At 30.7% G+C, this 22,405-nt stretch overlaps 1 protein-coding gene across 2 annotated transcripts; it reads right to left on the bottom strand.

Moving 5' to 3' along the window:
• LOC18601813 (probable galacturonosyltransferase 9) lies at positions 14,697–17,824 on the bottom strand. Of its 2 annotated transcripts, none has more exons than XM_007032881.2 (3): positions 17,400–17,824; positions 15,755–16,972; positions 14,697–15,396 (listed from the first exon to the last, which is right to left on the bottom strand). In XM_007032881.2, the coding sequence occupies exons 1-3, from the start codon at positions 17,568–17,570 to the stop codon at positions 15,121–15,123; spliced, it is 1,665 nt and encodes a 554-aa protein (XP_007032943.2). In that variant the 5' UTR covers positions 17,571–17,824; the 3' UTR covers positions 14,697–15,120. The 2 variants fall into 2 exon arrangements, with proteins under 2 accessions (XP_007032943.2, XP_007032944.2); XM_007032882.2 differs by having other exon boundaries at positions 17,525–17,823.

Genomic DNA, 22,405 nt, shown 5'->3' with positions numbered 1-22,405 from the left:
AAAAAACTCATTTTATAAAAATTCTCGTTTAGTCTTTTAGTGGTAAAATTACCATTTTGCCCTTGTGCTCCAAAAATACCAGGAATCATAATTTTTTTCACTGCTAAACATCATTTTATACTCCAATAATCATAATTATATTTCAGATAATTACTCTTGGTCAAATGTGATCAAATCTTGGCTAAAAATCTCTATTTTATCATCAAATGGTAAAATGACCGTTTTGTCCCTAATCGGTCAATTTTCCTGATGGACTCCAAACTGGACCTTGAACTCCGAATCACTATTCTAAGCCATTCTGTGGGTTTCAAAATTTTCAATTTCCTCTTAGAATTTCTATTTGAATTAGTTCAAGACTCGATTTAACTTAGTTGTACCACTCGGTACAATACCGTCTTTTAATCGAGCTTGACAAGGTCTCACAAAATTACTAAATTGCCCCTCTACAAATTAGCTTATTCTCCTCTAATCTTTTATACAATCTTTTTACTCCTTTGACACTGGGACAAGGTCCATAATGGTCTACACATACTCGGGTTCATGAAAACTTAAAATTTTAACCCGAGGTGAAAAATAGCCATTTTGCCCCTATCGTGAAAATCATCAAAATTTTGGTTTCTTTTCCATTTTACCCCTAATTTCACCATCCATTTATGCCTTAGGCCTACTTAGGCCATAATATTATTTAAAAATCTTACTTTTATGAGCTTACTAAGGAAATGACGAAATTACCCCTGATCAGGGATATCGTGTATACTTCCCTTTACGAGTCTATAAAGGTCAAGGTCTGACACCACAACAAATTGATGTAGTGGAAAGAAAACACTAACATTTATTGATAGGCTCTAGAGTTTTTGCTATTCTAATCTTCCTTATCAATCAATCTTTACGGTGATGCTATACTTACTACAACTCACACAATAAATGGAACTCTTACTCTCATTCTTGACAACAAAACACCATTTGAAATTTTATATCCAAAACCAACATCATATCTGGTTGTTTTTGTTTCTTTATCAAAGGCCTAAAAGAAGCCAAAGAAGAAGAAAGCCCAAAAAGGGAAGAAGATAGAATCCCAAGATGCAAAGGCAATGAACCTTAAGGTAGGTGTCAAAAAGGACAAGCGGATTTGCCATCACTGCGACAAACTTAGGCATTAAAGGAGAAATTATAAGGAGTATTTAGCTACTGTGAGTAAGAAAAAGAAACTTGTAGAAGTTTCTAATTAAGGTACTAATTGCTAAGCTATTCTACTTTGTATTATAAAGGCATATGATACCTTGAAATTGATTCTAATATATATGACATATTGCAAGGACCAAGGACAAAGATGAGTAAGATCTTGGCTAAGGAAGTGACCATATGGATGGACTATACAAAGCATTGGATGTTGCATATGTATGGTTACACTTCTATTTATTTTGACTTGTTGGATAATTTAATAACATGTTTTTGAAACATTTATTTTGTTATTGCCATATGGATGATTGATGAAAATTTTATATTTAGCATTTAGATGTTAAAACTTTTAAGTTTTATTTTTGAATAATAATGTGGAATAATTATATCATATTTAATTATCCACATTTCATATTTGTCCTTGCAATGATGTTTGATCAATTATGAATTGCAATTAATATCAAATAAGTTTGATTAAGATTCACATTAATCGACTAACTGAGTGACATTACTTAGATGAGATCTTAGTAAAAGATCACATGAATTTATAATTAATTGATCAAAAAAATGAATATTGATTAATGTAAAGATGAAACTTTTTAGAATAATACATGAAGATGTTTATTCAAAAGAAGAAAACAAATTCATAAAGTGATATGATTTGGTCCATACCTCTCCTATACATAAAGCCCCTTATAACTTTCCAAAACAAAATGATTTCAAGCAAGCATTGAGATGAAGAAAATGTAACTTCATGGAATGCTCAAAATATTTTGAACATTACTCTCACAAAAGATCTTAGATTTAGTGGGAGCATGATGACACTAAGAAAAGAGTTTCTTTAGTATTGCTTTGTTACATTGAAATCTAACATTAGAGATTTTGCATAAAGATGCATAATCAATATACTTTGAATGTATGAGAACTCTATGAGTTTAGTAAGATTCATTGAGAAGTATTATTCATATTAAATTAATCTACCAAATGAGAATTTGTCGGAGTTTTAAACTTTGTTTTAATAAAAGAGATCCAAAAAGTTAGATTTAAGAGAATGTACAAGTATACTTATCTCATATACATGAAGAGGTTAGTTGGAGTGAACACAAATCTTTGGTGATACAATCGCATAGGATGCAATGTGTGTACAAAGAATTATAAAATTTTAAAGGGCAATGGCACAATCGAAAGTGACAAATGCATGTGATGCATACAATATAGTCCAGTAGGAATGGTTCCAAAGAAAGAAAGGCATTACAAATGTATATAAACAAAGTCATATACATCCTATTGAATGGCTCAAATAAGAGGATATTTAGATCATTAATTCATGCAATTAATAAAGGGATTCTAAACATTGTTAATGTAACAATGGAGTCATATTTATAAAACTCGGGTCTCATTGGATCTAATTATAGAAATATGACAAGATGTTGTGACATCATAGAGATAAAAGCAATTAACCATATTCAAGGGTATAAGCAAGTCCACATAAAAACACAATTTTTAGATGAATTGGTTTCACATACGATGAGGTAGCAATTGGCTTTGTACTAGTGAAAGATTGTTGGAATAGGCTTTGTAACCAATTAAGATTGGTCAAGGCTTAGTTCTAATCATACAAGAATATCATTCACATTGAATGATTAGAGGTTTTCCTTCATCAATAAGACATCAATTATAATAAGTTATAAGTGTAATTAGATGGAGTCCATGAGGTTAATACGCCTTGCAAGGGAATTACAATAGGTTGCAATTATGAGATGCCTATTCATCAAAGCATAATCTTTGAATGTTCCTAGTCGATGTATCATTGAGATTGGACATCAATGATGCCTAGAAACTAGTACATTCTATGTTCCTTACTTGGAAAGTATCAACCGATCTCATAAGTTGAAGTATAGAGATACTTGGAACTAGAATGTAGGTGCTTGCCATAGGAAAGCAAGTTCATTGAAAATGACCCACCATAGGAAAGCAAGTTCATTGAAAATGACCCAACATGAGAAGTGTACTTGGTATCTCATTCTAGTGTTTATGAAATACTTCTCTTGTGTTAGTCATTTAAATACTTCTTAGACTTGAGACGTCAAGTTGTCTTATATACAAAGTGCTATATATTTGATTATATCCCTACGAGTCTTACCAAGGATGCCAAAATAAGATATAGTTGGTTGTAGTATAAAGCATGTGAAGGCCAATGAGTGTTCAAAATAGGAATCATCACCCCAAGTGCTTAAAAAGACATATCTTAACAGTTCTCGATTGATATTAGCTTATTTAAGTCCTTAGCCAAGGCGACTTGTGTTGTCGATTTTGTACACGCAAGTATACATATCGAACAAGTAATATAGTGATGAAGTAGAGTATCATTCCCACGGAGATTTGTTTCTAAAGTTTCACTAAGTACTAAATTATAAAACAAATTAATTTTAATTAAGTAATTTGAAAATTGAAGAAAAACTAATTAAAAACAATTAAAAATGAACACTAAATAAACTAACAAACTAAATAAGTTAAGAAAAGCAATATATTAAAGACCTAGGATTATGGGTTCATTCAACATTTCATCTGACACCAGCTTTTCTTATTATTTATTTTTCTTGGATGGTTTTACTAAACTAGAATCGAAAATTATGGACAAGTCTCTGTTGAGTTGCTTGTGCAAATACCTAACTTAATTAGTTCACTATATGTCTATAGGAATCAATTAAATTAAGTTCATTAAGCAAGTGTCCTAATGTGGCTATGTATGGCAATTGACGTATGTCTACCTAAATCGCAAATCAAATCACCTAAGTGATGTGAACATATATTATTCAAACCTTAGTCCAATCTAAAATCTCTCTGTCGAGTCTCAATTAGATTAACAAATCAGTTAATTGTTGGCTAATAATCAAAAGCATTAGAAACATATTTGAATAAGCAAAACTATACCTATTCATGATAAATAAAAGAGAAACTAATATTCAAATTGCATGTTGAAATCTACCACAATCCTAGAAAGATAATTTAGTTCATAATAACTAATAAAAATAACATCCAAAGAAATTTAGCCATGAATCCAAGTCAAAGAAAATAAAAGAAACACAAAAGTAGAGAAAGAAACTAATTATTGAAGCTTTGCAATCTCAATTTTCTCTCAAATTCTCTTGTTTTCTTACTTTGTTCTTCACTCCCAATCTCTAGAATAGTTGTTTGCTGCCTCTTTCTTAAAATCTCTAAAAAAGGTCCCTTAAATAGGCTCTAAGTAACCTAATCTCCAAAATCCTATCAATTTTTATTTTTGGAAATTCACCTAGCGCTGCGGTGCTACTTCTTTAGTGCTGCGACACTGAGCTCTCAGGAAAATGTGTTGTGTGCTTCCTTTCACCAACGTTGCAGCCCTATTATCCCAGTGTTGCAATGGTCTATCAATTTCGAACATGATTTTCACCTAGATCTGTTCCGAACTGGACAAAGTAGTAAACATGAAAGTTTAGCTCTATCTCTTAGCTTTCTAATGGATTAAGAATCACATCAATTGGACTTCGGGATTGAAATATATGCTTCAAACACCGCATCATGTTCAGTCCATGCATACTGCTGCAGTGCTCCCACTTCGACAAATATTTTGACCATGATCCAATCTGAACTGAGAAAAGTGATAAACATAAAAGTTGTAGGTCTTCCTTTTATCGTTTTATTGGTTTAAGGATCACTTCATTTGGAGTTCTGTATAGAGAGATATGGTTAAAATACCAAAATATATACAAATAAAGCTATCACCATACTTGCATAGATTTTCATCAAATAAGCCTTTTTCATCAAATTTCTTACAAAAGCAATAAGAGAAATTAGCAATACTACTCTTAAAGTAATTTAAAACAAAAAAATAAAATTAAACTAAAATAATTTAAATTAACCACTTAAGAAGTAATCAAACTTAAACTAGAAAAACACTTAAAATGCTACAATCTGAATCTAAAATCTCAAAGATCTAGCTACTTAAGCCCCCAACATGTGTCAAAATAACTCTATCTAATAGAGTTATCAACTTGGAGATTATGAAAAGAGTTTCATAAGTCTCTATGGAGCTAATGATTTAACTTCAGGAACGATATGGAGATCTATGAGAGTAAACCCTGCATCATGCTTTTATCATCTCTAGGATATATGATGACGGAATAAATTAACTAAGAGACTGATCACTGAAAAGTTGAGTCAAACCATCTTGACTCTTCAAACATTTGGGTAGCCATGATGCATTATTAGATGCCAATCTTGGTCTGTGGAATTAAATTAATTAATTAAGATTATAATTTAATTCCATTGCCAACATGTTAAAAGCCTAATGAGTCACACACAAAAGATAATGATTGAAATTAAATTGGAAAAGGTGATTAAGTTGGACTTAAAAAAAATTAGAAGTTATGAACTTTAATTGAACTTAATTAAATGATTTAATTAGGTATAAGGACCAACTAGCAACTTAATTGAATAGTTTAATTAAGTGTAAAGACTAATTAGCAAATTACATGAAAAATAATGTAAAAGCTAACTAGAGATGAAGATGGATCAAAGTATAAATATCTTACTATAACCACTCTTAAAAATATAGGAAAAAGCAAACCTAGCCACTTGTGTACTGCCTCTAGGTGTGTGCAAGAAAGAAAAATAGTTTTCTTCTCCGACACTTTGGCAAAGGTGATTCTAAGAGACAAGTGTTATGAACGCTCCTTTGCTAGCACATTGAACGGCTTAGCAATCCCACCCTAACGTAAGGATTCTAAAATCATCATGTGGACAATCATTAAAGGCTGTGCATTTGGACAACTTTGGTTTATGACTACCAAACTCGGTGAGAAGACTTTCCAAAGGCTGATCGGTGTTATTAGGACAAGAAATCCAACTTTCCTTTGTCTCTAAGGTAATGATCAAATCATACCTTCAAAAATTATATTGTAAATCATCCAAAATTCAATGAAAGTGACCTTGGGAATAGAGTCGATTTCTAGTTTCAATTCTGCTGCATTCTTATATTCATGTTTATTTTATTTTTGTTTCAACTGTTGATATGGCATGATTTAACCCCTTTCCCAACAAGTATATCTATTGCAAAATGCACCACAAAAGCCACAAAGGTTAGCATGACCTCCAACATCCATGGCCAATGGTGTAATACCTAGTTCAAAATAAAAACATCCACCCCTATATAAACTCCCCACTCACATTTATATTCACAAAAGAAGAACCCTGTACAACATATACTCCCCAATCTGCACACAAAAATCACATTCAGAACATCCTTATCAACAATTCACATTATCAAAATCATCACAACCATACCAGCACCAAAGCTCATTTACTTGGCATTGCAAACGCTTTTCATTCCCTTGCACAAAACTTAAGAGATCAAGATATAAGTATCAACAAAAAGATTCCTTCCAAACCCCAAAACCAAAAACATTATCATGACTCCATAGCATTAATCATCATCAATAGCTTCACTTATACCCCATATATTGTGCCAACGTATGTTGAAGACTAATTTCCAGATTGTTGATATTTTTATCAAGGCATTGCAACCAAGAAAATTCCAGATTTTGTTAAGCAAGTTGAGCATCTTGAATATATACACACACACACACTCAACTTAAGGGAGAGTATCAAAAGATTGATGGAAGAAAAATGGAGAAATGTTATTATGGAAATAAGCTGAAGAGTGTTGGGATGATTGAGGAGCAATGAAGAACTTGCTGTTTGATTTGGTGTTTAGGGTAACAGTTGTGTTAGAATAGCATGTGACTACCATGTGAGTCACTTAAGTTAACAGATATTGTAGAAATTTTTGTTTCGTTTTTGCCTTTAAGGTGTGTTTGGTTCGCAGGAAGGAATAGAGTGAAAATGGAATAATCATTTAGTAGGAGTAGAATAAGAGATAAATAGCTATTATGTAGTTTGGAACATTTAACTGGAATAGGATAAGAATTGCTGTTATGAATTACTCTAATGTTTAGTTGGCAAGAATAGTTTTAGGAATAACTAAGGAATAAGTGATAAATGAAAAAAAATACCATTTATTATAATAGTTAATTTTTAAATTAAAATATTTATTATTCTAATAATTTATTAAAAATATTAGTAAATTATTATTTAAATGTTAATATGATTATTTATTTTAATTTACAAAATATTAATAATTTATATTTCATTTAAAATATTAATAATTTATGATTAAAATATTTGTTTTATTTTTTAAAAAAAATTAAAATATAAAAAATTTATAATTAAAATTTAATTTAATTTTTCAGTTCTAATATTAACTTTTATAATTTATAATTATTTTGTAAGTTAGTGCAACAATGAACAACTAAATACTTAAGTTAATAATGCCCTACAACATCACATGGGTACACAAGCTTGTTGAAATCTACAAAATTTTTCCTTGGGGTCTCAATTCCTTTGGCAAGCTCTCAAAATTACCAGCATTTACATATGATTGTAGCATAGGTGTTTTCCCTATTTTCCAAACAATGACCTTTGCTAGGTGCTCCTTATTTGGTGTCAGCATTACAAAATTTGGATCAGTTCGTTCATAATTGGCTTTTCTTATATTTTCTACACATAGGCGAAATTCATAAGCTATAGTTCCAGAATTGTGATCTCTTGTTGTTGAAATGCATTATACTAATATTTCAAATTCACATATTGATATCATTGTACTTTAATGTATAATAGAAATGTCATATGCCCACAACTTAAAGTTTTTTTATTTCCACAAGCACCATTGTGCCATTCTTATACAATAGAAATCCCATGTCAAGTACTTTAAATATGTGATGAGCAAAGAGCAAACTATTCTTTCGCCTTTTATAATTTATCACTAAAACTTAAATCTTTTAATTTTTAATTTTTTTTAATTTTTTTTACTTTTAATTTTAAATTTATTTTAATTTAATGAGAGAAGGAAGGAGGCAATTAGATAGAGTGAAAGAAATTTTAAAAATGAATAAAGTACCTTTTTATATAGTATGGTAATTTTTAAAATTAATTAAAGACATTTTTGTCCATTAATTTTTTTTTTACTTTATTCCTTGCCTCTTGAAATAACCAATAACAAAAGACCTTAGTATTGGCTATTTCCTCATCTCCCTGAATGACTATTCCATTTCCAACCAAATAAAGTGTTAAACAAAGATTAAGAATAAAAGAGGAATGATTATTCCATTCTCTCAACCAAACATGCTATTAGTTATCTAGCTTTTCTTTTTGAATGATGTTGACTTGTAACTAACAAAAAGCTGCACTCGAACATTTGGCTGATTGGAGAGTAAGGTTTGAATCCCTTTCCGTCAATTACAAAAAAAGACAAACAAAGAGCTAATTACTTCTTTCTGAATCTCGCTTGTATATAAACCCTTTTTGAGGTTAATCAATTCAATTGAGCAATTTTTGAATTATCGATCTCTTTTGATCTCTTTTATATTCCTCTTTCTCACTTGCACTGATAGTGTTCCCTTTTGTTAGAAAAAAAAATAAAAGCATTTCAGTCAAAAAATATCAAGATATTACAAATAGAAGGCAATTGCATATTGGAAACCATAGATTCCCTGGCTTATACATTGTAGCCAATGCTTTATATTTATTAGTAATAGCCTACAGTACCAAGCACTCATCTGTATCAAATTCTTCCAGGGCCATGAAGGGTTTCTCAATCTCTATCCCTTTTTTTTTATTATTTTTCTCCTCTTTTTTTGGTGATTTTTCAATCTCATTCTTTGGTTCATTTATCAAACTTGAGTGATTTGATGCTCTTAACTAATAATAATAGGCCTTCCTTATGTAATTACTATTTTCTTCTCTAATTAGTTGTCTTTTCATTAAAAAAAAATATCAATTGTTCTAAGTATGTAATTACTATTTAATTTATTATAATTATTATTCTAACTAATTATCCAGTGACATACTAAACCAACTAATGTCCATCAATGTTGCAGAAAGTACTAAGTGAATGATGGTGGAAGCAAAAACTTCTGAAAAGAAGCTAGGCCTGATTGCCGTCTTATACAATGCCAAACTGTATGCAAGAACATATATGGACCTGAGGCAATTGGTAAATGCTAAACATTTTTTTGTTTTTTTTATAATTAAGATAACTGAAATATTTTTGATTTAGATATCTTATAGAGCAAAGTAATTAAACAGAACAATAGACTAAACAAATATTAAATGTTTACATATGAGAAAGCATATTAACAGTTTCTAGGTGCAGTAGCATAATCCAAGCAAAACTTCACAGTGACAATTTGTCTCTTAAGCTTTTGGATCTTTAATGTTTTCTCCTCATGCTGTTTCTACAATGTTTCCAACTCTGATAGTGGTTTGGCTAAGCTAAAGGGTTGTAGGAGCTGCCACTACCACTTTCCATGATGTTTATAAATTCCTCCTTCACAAGCTACAATCCTACCTTCAACCTTGATAGGAAGAACGTCATTGATTAACTCCATTGGAGATTTCTATTGGTATATGTTGTGGATTTTGCGCACTCAAGTATACGTATTGAACAAGTGATATAGATAGTAAGTCCAGAATCGTATCCCACAGGGATTTGCTCCTAATTCTTCACTAAATACTAAAATTATGACAAATTAATCTTATTCAAGCAACTTGATGTTTTTGAAAATTAATTAAAACTAAATGAAAGCAACCAATAAATTAATTAACAAAAACTAAAAATTCACTTGAGAAAGGCAATATATTAAAATCTAGGATTATGGGTTCATTCAACACTTCATTTGTAACAGCTTTTCTTATTATTTATCTTTCCTGGTGGTTTTACTAACCTAGAATCCAAAGCTATGGACAAGTCTCCATTGAGTTGTTTGTGCAAATACCTAACTTAATTAGTTCAGTATATATCTATAGGAATCAATTAAATTAAGTTCATTAAGTAAGTGTCCTAATGTGGCTATGGATGGCAATTGGCATAGGTCTACTTGAATCGCGAATTAGATCACCTAAGTAACGTGAACATACACTATTCAAACCTTAGTCCAATCTAAAATCTCTTTGTCGAGTCTCAATTAGATTCACAAATTAGTTAATTGTTGGCCAAGCAATCAAAAGCATTAAGAATAGATTTGAATAAGCAAAACTATACCCGTTCATGATAAATAAAAAAAGAAACTAATATTCAAACTACATGTTGAAATCCATCACAATTCTAGAAAGATAATTTAGCTCATAATAACAAATAGAAATAACATCCAAAGAAATTTAGCCATGAATCCAAGTCAAAGAAAATAAGAAAGACACAAAAGTAAGAAAAAAACTAATTATTGAAGCTTTATGATCTCCATTCTGTCTTAAATTTTCTTATTTTCTTGCTTTGTTCTTGGCTCCAAATCTTTGGAATAGTTGCTTGCTACCTCTTCCTTAAAATCTCTGAAAAAGGTCCCTTAAATAGGCTCTAAGTAACCTAATTTCCAAAATCTCGTCAACTTTTTTATTTTTTTTAAATCGCCCAATGCAGTGCTACTTATTCAATGCTGCAGCATTGAGCTTTCAGGAAAATGTGGTGTGCTTCCTTTCACCAGTGTTGCAGCCTTGTTCTCCTAGCACTACGGTAGTCTATCAATTTCAAATGTGATTTTCACCCTGATCTACTCCGAAATGGGCAAAGTGATAAACATGAAAGTTTTATCCCTGTATCTTAACTTTCCAATTGCTCAAGAATCACATCAATTGGACTTCGAGATTGAAAGATGAGCTCCAAATACTGCATCATGTTTAGTACATGCATACTGCTGCAGTGCTCCAACTTAGACAAATATTTTGACCATGATCCGATCCGAAATATGAAAAGTGGTCAACAATAAAATTGTAGTCCTTTTTCTTATCGTTCCAGTGGTTCAAGAATCACTTCATTTGAAGTTTGTTACAAAGAGATATGGTCAAAATACCACAATATATACGAATAAAACTATCACCATACTTGAACAAATTTTCGTCAAATGAGCCTTTTTCATCAAATTTCCTACAAAAGCAATAAAAGAAACCAGCAATAACTACTCTTAAAGTAATTTAAAACAAAATAATATAAAATTTAACTAAAATATCTTAAATTAACTACTCAAAATGTAATCAAACTTAGACTAGAAAAACACCTGAAATGCTATAATTGGAACCTAAAATCTCAAAGATTTAGCTACTTAAGCCTCCAAAATGTGTCAAAATAACTCTATATAATAGAGTTATTAGTATATGCCCTTGAGCAAATTGATTGGTCAAGAAATATATATTGTTATTTAATGCATACTTAATCATATAAATATATGTGATAGAAGTTTTCTTTCATGTTAGTGTAATAATAAGGAGTTATTAAGTACTAATTAGATGAAGCCCATGAAACATAAAGGCCTTTCAAGAAAATTGTAAAGTTGTTACAATTATGAGATCATTATGCATCAAAGCCATGTTCCTAAAATTGTTCCTAGTCATTGTATTCTCAAGACATGGCATTGATAATGCTCAAAGACTGGTACATATTAAGCCTTATTACTTGGGAAGTAAATAATTGATCTCATAGTTTGAAGTATATGGGACACTTGACGATAACATGTAGGTGCTTGTTAAAGAACAAGTTCACTGAACATGACCTGTTAGGAGAACTCCATTTGGTATTTCACTCAAGTATCTATGGAATATGTTTCCATGTGATAGTCGTGCAACTAGTCATTGGACTTGAGACACTAGGTTATCTAGTATGGAGAACGACATACTTTTATTTCAACCCTACAAGTCTTGAGGCGACCAGATGTTTAAACAGGGTGTTTTTGGGTATGCCATAAAGCATGCAAAGGTGAATGAGTGGTCAAGAAATGATTCATCACCCCAAGCGATATAAGGGGATGTATCTCACTTGTTCTCAATTCTTGATTAGCTTGTATAAAGTTTTTGGGCAAAGCATGATGAATTTGAGGAAAACTAGTTTCCTAAATTCATAAAGTTAGTCATGAATTATGAGAACTAATATGGAATGTTATAAGTAGACACTGAGCCATGCTTTATAACATATCCGGGATATTTGATGAAAGGATTCGTATTGCACTAAGAGGCTTATCACTGAAGGGCTTTGTCAAATTCTTTAATTGACTCTCTAACATTTGGGTTCTCATGATGTATTGCTAGATGTTGCTCATGATTTATAGATATGAATCAATTATCAAATTAAAATTTGATTAGGATTTATATTTATTGCCAACATGTTAGAAGCCTAATGGGTCACACACATTAAGTGACATGTTGAGATTAAATAAGGATAATCAATTAAGTTGGACTTAATTGGAATATATCAAAATAAAGTAAGAAATTAATTAAGTTTACAAGTACTTAATTGAAGTAAAATGCAACTGTTGTATCTAGGGTTACAACTTAATTTGGTTATATAAATTTGTTATGTTCGCAAACTAAAACTCAAACAAAAAAAAAAATCCTTCAGCCACTTCTCAATTGTTTCATAAAATAAGAAAAGAAAAATAGTTTTTTTTGTCTGACAAAAGATAAGATTTGGCAAGAATTTTTGAGTTTTTTTTTTTGTTTTCGAAACAAAACTTGCTAGTACAAGTAAAATCCTACCTTTGAGAATGTCTTATTCGGTCACTCTGTAGATTATTATTAGAGGCTAAACACTCTGCTGGTTGAAGATTTGATAAATCCTAAAGGTGAAGAAGTAAAGATTTTGGTTGTAGGATTTTAGACCATCTTATACTCTTTTCGGGGTTTCTTGCTTCATCACAAGCGTTTTTTATTTAATTAACTCTTAATTATGATATCTAGAGTAAGGTATGTAACTCTTAAACTTACGAATGTTCATAATTAATTTGAAAATTACATGAAAAGCAAAAAAATTAATCTTATAAGATTCGACTGTTTCTTTGATTAAATGCTAATTTATTATTCATATTTTTAATTTCTTGATTATTTTCATATTTAAGCATGAGGTCGAATCCTAGTAGTTTTTTGCTCATATCCGGCAACCTCCAATTACTTATGAAGTTCTTGGCCTACAGTATCATTTTCAGCCTGTTTAGCAGCCTTAACAAGAGCAGCACTCATAAGCTTAGGTTGGTCGGTGAAATTCGCCGATTCCCTAGTGGGATTAGCAAGGGGTTCTGGGTAATTTGGGTTGCTATTGTACTTTCCCTTGTTAATTCTTGCTTTTTTTTTTTCTTTACTTTATCCAAATAAGAAAGGATGTGAGTCTCTTAATAATAAAAGTTGCATCAGATTATAGTTACAAACATTGCATTTTGTTCAAAATAATTAAAGGCTAATAATATTTCTCCCCATTTTCCAACGTATTGTTTTATCTATAAATAATTTTGCTTTTATTTGGTGTTTATATTTAATCTTGAATTTTATAATTCATATTAATTGCTCAATGTTGTGTATGACAAGTAAAACACTAGATAGTAAATGCCAATAAAACTTAGAATAATGTTAGATACAATTTTGTTTCAACCTCCTCACTATCACAATCTCTCAATTTTGTAATTAAGAAAAAAAAAAACTTTGTGCCAAAAATTTGGAAAGAAAAAGAAAAGAAAAGAAAGAAAGAAAGAAATTTGAAATAGAGAAATAAATAAGGGTAAAATACCCAAACTTCTCTAAGTTTTAATCAAAATTACACAGATATCCATTAGTTTTCAAAATGAACACTCCATTCTAAAACTACAAACACTGTTAATAGAAGTAATGAAAAGACTAAAATACCTTTTTTATTAATTTAAAAATTTATTATTATATTTTTTAAAAAAAAATAAGGAGAACCAATCAGCTCCCCAATGAGGAGCTTTTTTTCATTAATAAAAAACAATAAAATTATATAATTGTCATTATAAAAATTAATAAAGATAAAATTATCTTTTTACCCTTACCACGTTAACAAATTAATGAAAATACAAAGTGGTTAACTAACGACTGAATTTACGTATGCAATGAAAAATAATTTTTTTAAACAAGATGTTTATTTTGAAAACTAATGAATCCCCGTATAATTTCAATAAAAACTTAAAAAGATCAGAGTATTTTACCCAATAAATAATAAGGGATTAAAGTTAAGTCAATAGATAGCACAGTTGCTTTTTCATGGGGAGTGAGAGGTTATTTGCCAAGACTAATGCGAGAAAGTGTATTTTTCACCAAATATGAGGGTTTTTTGGTTTTATATTCCCTTAAACTATGATTGACACATTCAAAGTTAGCATGCATTCGCCAATCTACAACTCAAGCAAATGGCTGGCATTAGGTTGAGAGAAAAGTCTTGTTAAGCATGTAATGTCACTTTTCCATACTCTGCAGCAAACTGCATGACCTTCAGGAAGTTTATACTCTCAATCTAACTTGTTAGGCAGGCAAACAAACAACGAATGGAATATAATGGTACTCAGTACAGTACCATGTACTCATAATTTTCAGGAATTATTATAAACACGCTAGAGGAATAACAAAAGAAGCATACTTGAGATGAGGAAGCATGTATAAAATTTCAAAGGATTATCTCATCACACATTAAAACCCGAGAACTAAAACAAGGGGACATTTGAATTAACTAGATTCACATGATGACTTTTGTGAGTTACCAAATCTATTGGTAGAAAAGGTTTTGCTAATCAAAAGAATCATTTCCCTGTGTACATAAAACTATTTGGTTCAGTACAATTCGTGCTTGACATATTCGAGAAACAAAACAGCAAAATTGAGAATCAACAAATAGCAATTCTAGAATAAAAGGAAAAAAAATGAAAACTGGTGATACTACCATCAAGCTTTGCTCTGGAAGTTATACTCATGAATAATGTAATCCAAAAGTCCTGGTGAAATATAGCAAGCCACTATGAACAATCAGTAAAACATGTATTCTTGTTCCTTGATTGCTGAGAGAACAGCACCAGCACTTATCTATACTCCAAAATTGCACATCTGCACAAACTCCATATCATTATCCACATATTTAGTCCAGAGATTCTTGTATTGGTTCATAGCAATATCTAGCCAGGGTTTCATGTTTCCATTATAATGAATGACTGCAGCATTATTGATCTCATCCATGCTAATGCTTGGATTGTATCCAAGCCCAAGCACGTGCCAGGATTTGTCCAGTGATTTTGTCAATGAGTAGAAGGTGATCAGGCCAGGCGGAAGAGTACCCAATTTCCACAGAGTCCGATCCTCATTCTGATCACAAGATTAAATGAATGTTAATTAGACATCCCATTCTTGCACTTCAACCCATAATTCTCACAAGCAAATAAGGTGCTGTATTTGGTGTTAGTTAATCAGTTTCACTCCTAAAAGTTGCATTTATTTGACAATTATTTTTTCTTTCAATCCAAAACCCCCTAATACTAACAGAACTAAGGACTCGTTTTGATTTCTGGTGGGTTGTTTGATTTTGCAGGTAAAAACGTCACTTGTTTTTCTCAATAAATACTAAAAAATACCCTCTAGGAAACCAGGCATCATGCTCACAAACCATTACCCCCGTTAACATCAAACATCACTAAATTCACTTGAAAGCAAATGATTCACTTACCAAGTTCTGCCAGTTGTGATATGTTTCTGTACATTTCTCACGCCTCCAGGCATCAAGATCAAAAATATTCATCCCGTAAGCCCAAGCACAAGCCTTAGGGTTAAACCTCTCCTTAATGAGAGGATGTGAAAAGTTCAAATACTGAGAGAAACGGTGAAAAGAACCAAAGCAGGTCTCAACAGCCCCATTCACCTTTCCGGCCAAATCTATCTTCCACAACCCCGTCAAGTCCTTCTGAACCACAACATCATCATCTAAGAGCAAAATCTTATGCAATTTTGGGTACATCTCAGGCAAATAAAACCTAAGGTGATTCAACATTGGCATATAGTTGGGATTCCTAAACTTCATGTTACTTCCTTCTTTGGTTGCATTCTCCATCTGCACATTAGCAGACTCGATCTGCCTCACCACAGGCACATACGAGGAACTCAAGAAATCATAATCTTCCACTGCCTTCACCTCCACATGAGCACCCCCTTCCACGGGCCTCATTCTGAACCAAACTTTCATTGCAGCCACATTCATTCTATCTGTCACCACATGGAATACATGTTTCGAAGGCTCCTCAGCATTCTTCACCACAGATCTAACCACCACAGAAACCGCAATCACATTATCTGAAAATATAGCATAATGATACAAACTAGGATCCTCAAACTCAGCCTTAGGCAAGTCTTCCTTATACTTCTCCGGATGTGAAATCCTTTCCTCCACAAGCCTCATTGCCAAGCAATGCAAACTCTTAGGAATCGATTTAGCAGCAATCAAGCTTGCAAAGGCTCCATTCTTTTTTGCCTTACCTAACAATTCATTAACTGCAAAAATAGTATCTTTCAACTTCTGAATTTTCAACTGATTATCATAATTCTCTTTAGATTCAGCTATCAACAACCTAGCAAATTTCACTCTATCTTTCACTTCTTTCTCAAACTGCCTCAAAACATCCTCATCTAAATTACCACTGGTTTCAAACAAAGAGGATTTATAACTTGGTTTTGAAGTAAGATCGGAGAAATTCTTCGCCAAATCATCAAACATTTTTAATTGTCTTGAAATTTCAAGCTTTAGTTTCCTTGCACAAGCTGAATAGGCTTTCACTAGTGTTATGTGATCATTGGCTTGCTTGTGTATCAAATCTAACCTTGTTTTGAGAGGGTCTGAGTTCAATGCCAGAAATGTTCTGTGCATGTAAGCATTTCCACCACTTGGAAGCCTCTGCTCAAAAACCCAAGAAAAGAAAAACAGTTAGAATAATTAAAGGGGTATCTAAAAAATCACAAAGATTGAAATTTTAAGCATAGAAAGCTCTGCTCGAAATGCTATAAGGAAGACCCATAAGAAGATTAGATTTTGAAGTTTTAAAAGCTCAGCCCGAAAAAAGAAAAAACCCATTTACAGAACGCCAAAGGGTATCTCGAAAAGCCAGAAAGATTTGGATTCTGAAGCATTGAAAGTGAAGAATTGAATTAGGGAAATAAAGGGCCTGATTCCAGAAAAAGGGATAACATATATAAAGATAAAAAAAATGGAACCAAGTTAGAGAATCGAAAAGGGTATCTGAAAAAGCCAAAAAGAAGTTGGATTTTGAAGAAATGAAAGGTGAAGAAAATTGAATAAAGAGAAATGAAGAGCGTATATTTACAGAGTGGTGATGAGTTGTAGAAGGATGAGAAGTGAGGAGAACGGAGAGAGTGGCCACGAAGAGAAGCGAAAACATGGCTGAGACAAATATCCTATAAGAAAACAAGCTACGGAAACCAGCTCCACCTCCGCCTGATCCGCCACCTCGAGATCCCCTGACAGCCACAGCCATTGGATTCAGCTATCTTCACTTCTGTGTTTCTGTCTGTCTCTTGAGCTGATTAGAGAAACTGAAATGTGTTTTAAGTGAAAGTAAAACATAAACTAATGAGATCTGAGATTTGACAATGAAAGGGTTTGAAGATCTGATTTCCGTGTCGGTGTTGTTAATTTTATTGATTTTTTTTTTAATTTTTAGAGAGTGAGTGAAGAATGGAATAAAAGAATTTGAGGAAAGCCTAGAGTGGAGTAGTGTAGGGATGGTTCGTTGAGATGGTTAGATATTGTCGGGCTGACTGACTGTGAAGGGGGAGAGAGACTATGGCCTATGGGCCGTAGTATCTATTATGACCAATACCATATTTGCAATCTTCTAACCCAAGTGTCCTAGATGTTGAGGCTAAGTTACCAACATGCCTTGTGAAGTTTTTTTTCCCTCTCTAAACTCTATGTTAACTTGTTAATTATTGGTTTTCTATAATTGAACATGTATTCATATCTATTTCAATGTCATTGATTTGATTGTATTTGTAATTTGTATTTATGTTCTTCTAAAAAAATATTTATTTTTGTATTTCATTTCACTATGTACGTTAATTTCTTATATTATTTCTTAATTCTTCTGAAAAGCTTAGAAGACAAAGAGCAATATAGAACTTAATTACACATTTGATATTCAAAGTATAGTAGAAGTGTCAATTTGGAACTTGAAGTTTAGAAATGTACTATTAGATACTCTAATTTTATTTCCATTAAATAGTTTGCACCTTTAAGTGACCCTGTTAAATCAAATAGGTGATATACAAAAAAAAAAAAAAGAAGAAAAAAGCTAATAAGTGCACCATGGGTCTAAAGAATGTTACATCTGTTATGAATATATGTGTGTGTTATGATCCAAGAAGTTCAGATCAAATCAAACAGCCTAGCATGATAGATTCAAGATGTGTTATTTGATTTGAATCATTAAATTCAATTAGCTTAAAGTTCGGATTTAAAGAATTGTTAATCTATAAAGAGGCTCTCGTTGCTTTTGTAAAGATACACTAGAATAAGATCTTCTTATTCTCCCTAAATACTTTTTCTCACAGTTGTTCTTTCAAATTATATTTCATAACATATTATCAGCACAATTCTTTAATCTCTCAAGTTTTGGTGTTATTTAGTTTCCATTATCTCCAAGCTTCAAAAGGATTTCAATGGTTGGTTTTTGATTGGTTTTATCGAATCAAATAAGTGATGATATCTCTTTGATGTTTTCATCCTAGAAAATTAATTTAAATGTGAATTTGCTATCTTGTAGTATATATTATATTATGTTCCTTGATTAAAAAGTGAATTTGCTATTATATAACTACTAATGAAAAATTATGAACTCCGTCCATTCTCTAAAGGGAATATAATATCATTTAATAATTATGGTCATGGACTTGAAAAATGTCGTCATAATAATTGCAATTGTGGTGATTACACTAATCACTATTATAATTCTAAGAATACATTTACCCACTAGACATGGATAAATAATTTTAACCTAGCAGAAGTGGATAAATACTTTTTAACCTAACTAGAAGTAGATGAATAGTTTTTAACCTATTAGAAATTGACGAATACTTTTAAAAGTTGATGAATAGTGAAGAGATCCAATAAAAAAAAGACAAAATAGACAGAATAAAAGAAATATAGAAAATGTTTTGTCATCAATGTGGCATGAAAAGTCATTGGTTACGTATTTATTGTATGTCAAAACATCTTGTTGAACTTTATCAAGTATCACTGAATGCTAAAAAGAAATAAATGTTAAACTTTATCAAGTATCACTGAATGCTAAAAGAAAAAAATATCGAAGTAAATTTTGTCCAAGATGATTTTAACCATGACCAAGTTGATATAATACATCAAGATGTTGTAGATTTTCTTGTCCATCTTGAAAGAAGAATTGATCATTTGATTGGCGATGGAAATATTCAAGAATGAAATTTCTTAATAGTTTGTTGGTATATTTTAGTATAACTTTATCATAAAGATATTTTTATATGTTATCATTATATTTAAATGATATGTTTTTATTATGTGTTTTAATTAGTAAATTATATATTTATTGTTTTCTTATGTCAACTTGTAAGTTTCTTATTATGTATCGTATTTTATTGAAGAAAAATATTGATATTCATCTTGTTGGATCCAAGATCAACAATGCAAATATAAGTCTAGCAGACATTGCTACAATGCACACTCTATTTAAAGAAAAGAAATATTTTATCCACTTGACAATGGAAGAAATCAATGTCAATATAATATTTAGTAGTATAAGATTAATTGAAGGCTATGGAAGAGCTAATCTTTTACTTCCTAGAAGAACAAAGTTCATAACAGAGAATGCATTATTTTTCACTAAGTCTCAAAAAAATTTATTAAATTTTAAAGATATTTGCTTACTGGATATTATATTGAGGCAACAAATGAAAGAGACACTAAATACCTTTATATTACATTTATTGTCTCGGGTAAAAAGTATGTATTGGAAAAAATACTCATTTTGTCCTCTAGAATGTATTACACAAAAATTAGAATGATAAAAACTTATGCTATAGTAAACTATAAATTTACTAATGATTTTAATGTTTGGCATGACTAGTTAGGCTATCTCAAATAAATAATGATGCAAAAAATTATTGAAAGTACATATAGTCATCCATTGAAAAACTAGAAGGTTTTTCAATCTAATAAATTCCGATGTGCTGCTTGCTCTGAAGACAAATTAATTATAAGATCATCACTAGCTAAAGTTGAGATTGAATCTCTTTCATTTTTTTAAACATATTCAGAGTGATATATGTATATTCATATATCCACCATGTAGACTATTTAGATATTTTACAGTTTTAATTGATGCATCGACTAGATGGTCACATTTGTGCTTATTATCAACTTACAAATTAGCATTTGTAATCATTCGTTTGCAAGCACATTTTCCTAATTATGCAATAAAGACTATTGGTCTTTACAATGTTAGTGAATTTACATCTCAAGCCTTTAATGAATATTGTATATTAACTGGAATAACTATTGAACTGCCTGTTGCTTATGTTTATACACAAAACGGTCTAGAAGAATCGTTTATTAAACATTTTCAGCTAATTGTAAGACCATTGTTTATTAAATCTAAGCTCTCAATTTCTATTTGGAGGTATACCATTTTGGATGTAGTAGCACTTGTATGCATCAGGCCAACGAGTTATTATAAATTCCCTTATACATAATTGGTTTATGGTTGAAAATCAAATATTTCCTATCTCGGAATTTTTGGATATGCAATATATGCTCAGATTGCTTCACCACAACGTATAAAAATGGGTTCTCAAAAGAGGTTGGGAATATATGTTGGATATGAATTTCTATATATCATTAAATACTTATAACCCTTAAAAGGAGATTTATTCACGATAAAGTTTACCTACTGTCATTTTAATGAAACAATTTTTCCAACATTGAAGAAAGAAAATAAACAACTAGAAAAGGAGATATCTTGGAATGTATTATTATTATTATTGTTATTATTATTGTTGTTGTTGTTATTATTGTTATTATTATTATTATTATTATTTAGTTGTGATCCTCACACCAATCAATTTGAGCTTGAAGTTCAAAATATAATTCATTTGAAAAATATAGCAACTCAGTTGCCAAATGTATTTACTGATCTAAAGAGAATAACTAAATCTCATATATTAGGTGCAAAAGCTTATATTAGAATTGGTGTCCCTATAGGATAAGGTACGCCAGAAGCGTGGGAGATCAATAAGTTCAAAAGATAAAATCTTTGAAAAAACAAGACCAAATATTCAAGATGGTCTAAAAAAGGAAACATAAACCCCAAAAAAGACCCTTGACATAATTAATAAAATTTTAGAAGAAATTTAAGTACTTGAAATCATTGAGATTAAAGAGATATTGATAAATTATGTCATGATGGGAAAAGATGAAATTGGAATTAAATAAGCATCGATGATATTTTTATATATAATATACCGCTCAATATTTTGAAAGAAAAATAAAGATCTGGAACTTATATTTATTGAAGAATGTAAACATTGAAATGATTGGTCAATGTGAAAAGACGCAATTAAAGTGAAATTCAATTCACTTGCAAAACGTGAAGTTTTTGGACTTGTAGTTCGTACACCAAATGTTGTAAAACCAATGGGATATAAATGAGTATTTATACGAAAATGAAATGAGAAAAATGAGATTATGAGATATAAAGTATGATTTGTTGCACAAGGTTTTACCCAAAGATCTAGTATTGATTATGAAGAGACATATTCTTTTGTGGTGAATGTAATTATAATTTTATTTTAATTAGTCTGACAATATATGAAAAGATTGAAATACTTTTAATGAATGTAGTTACAACCTATTTATATGGCTCACTTGATAACTATATTTGTATGAGAATCCCTAAAGGATTTAAATTGCTTGAAGCATAAAATTTGAATTCTTGAAAAATTTATTTGATTAAATTAAATAAATCTTTATATGGATTAAAACAATCTAGATGCATGTGATATAATCGCCTTAGTGAATATTTATTAAAAGAAGACTATAAAAATGATCCTATATGTTCATGTGTTTTTATAAAAAGATTCATATATGAATTTGTGATAATTGCTGTTTATGTTGATGACCTAAAAATTATTGGAACTCTTGAAGAGTTATCAAAAGTCGTGGATCACTTAAAGAAAGAATTTGAGACCATATACCTTGGAAAAAACAAATTTTTGTTTTTAGTTTTCAAATTGAGCACTTAAGAAATGGAATTTTTTTCCCATCAATCAAATTATATAGCAA

The sequence above is a fragment of the Theobroma cacao genome, chromosome 4 (genome assembly GCF_000208745.1).
Source record: "Theobroma cacao cultivar B97-61/B2 chromosome 4, Criollo_cocoa_genome_V2, whole genome shotgun sequence".
Lineage (NCBI taxonomy): Eukaryota > Viridiplantae > Streptophyta > Magnoliopsida > Malvales > Malvaceae > Theobroma > Theobroma cacao.
This window is presented reverse-complemented; position numbering and strand designations above follow the sequence as displayed.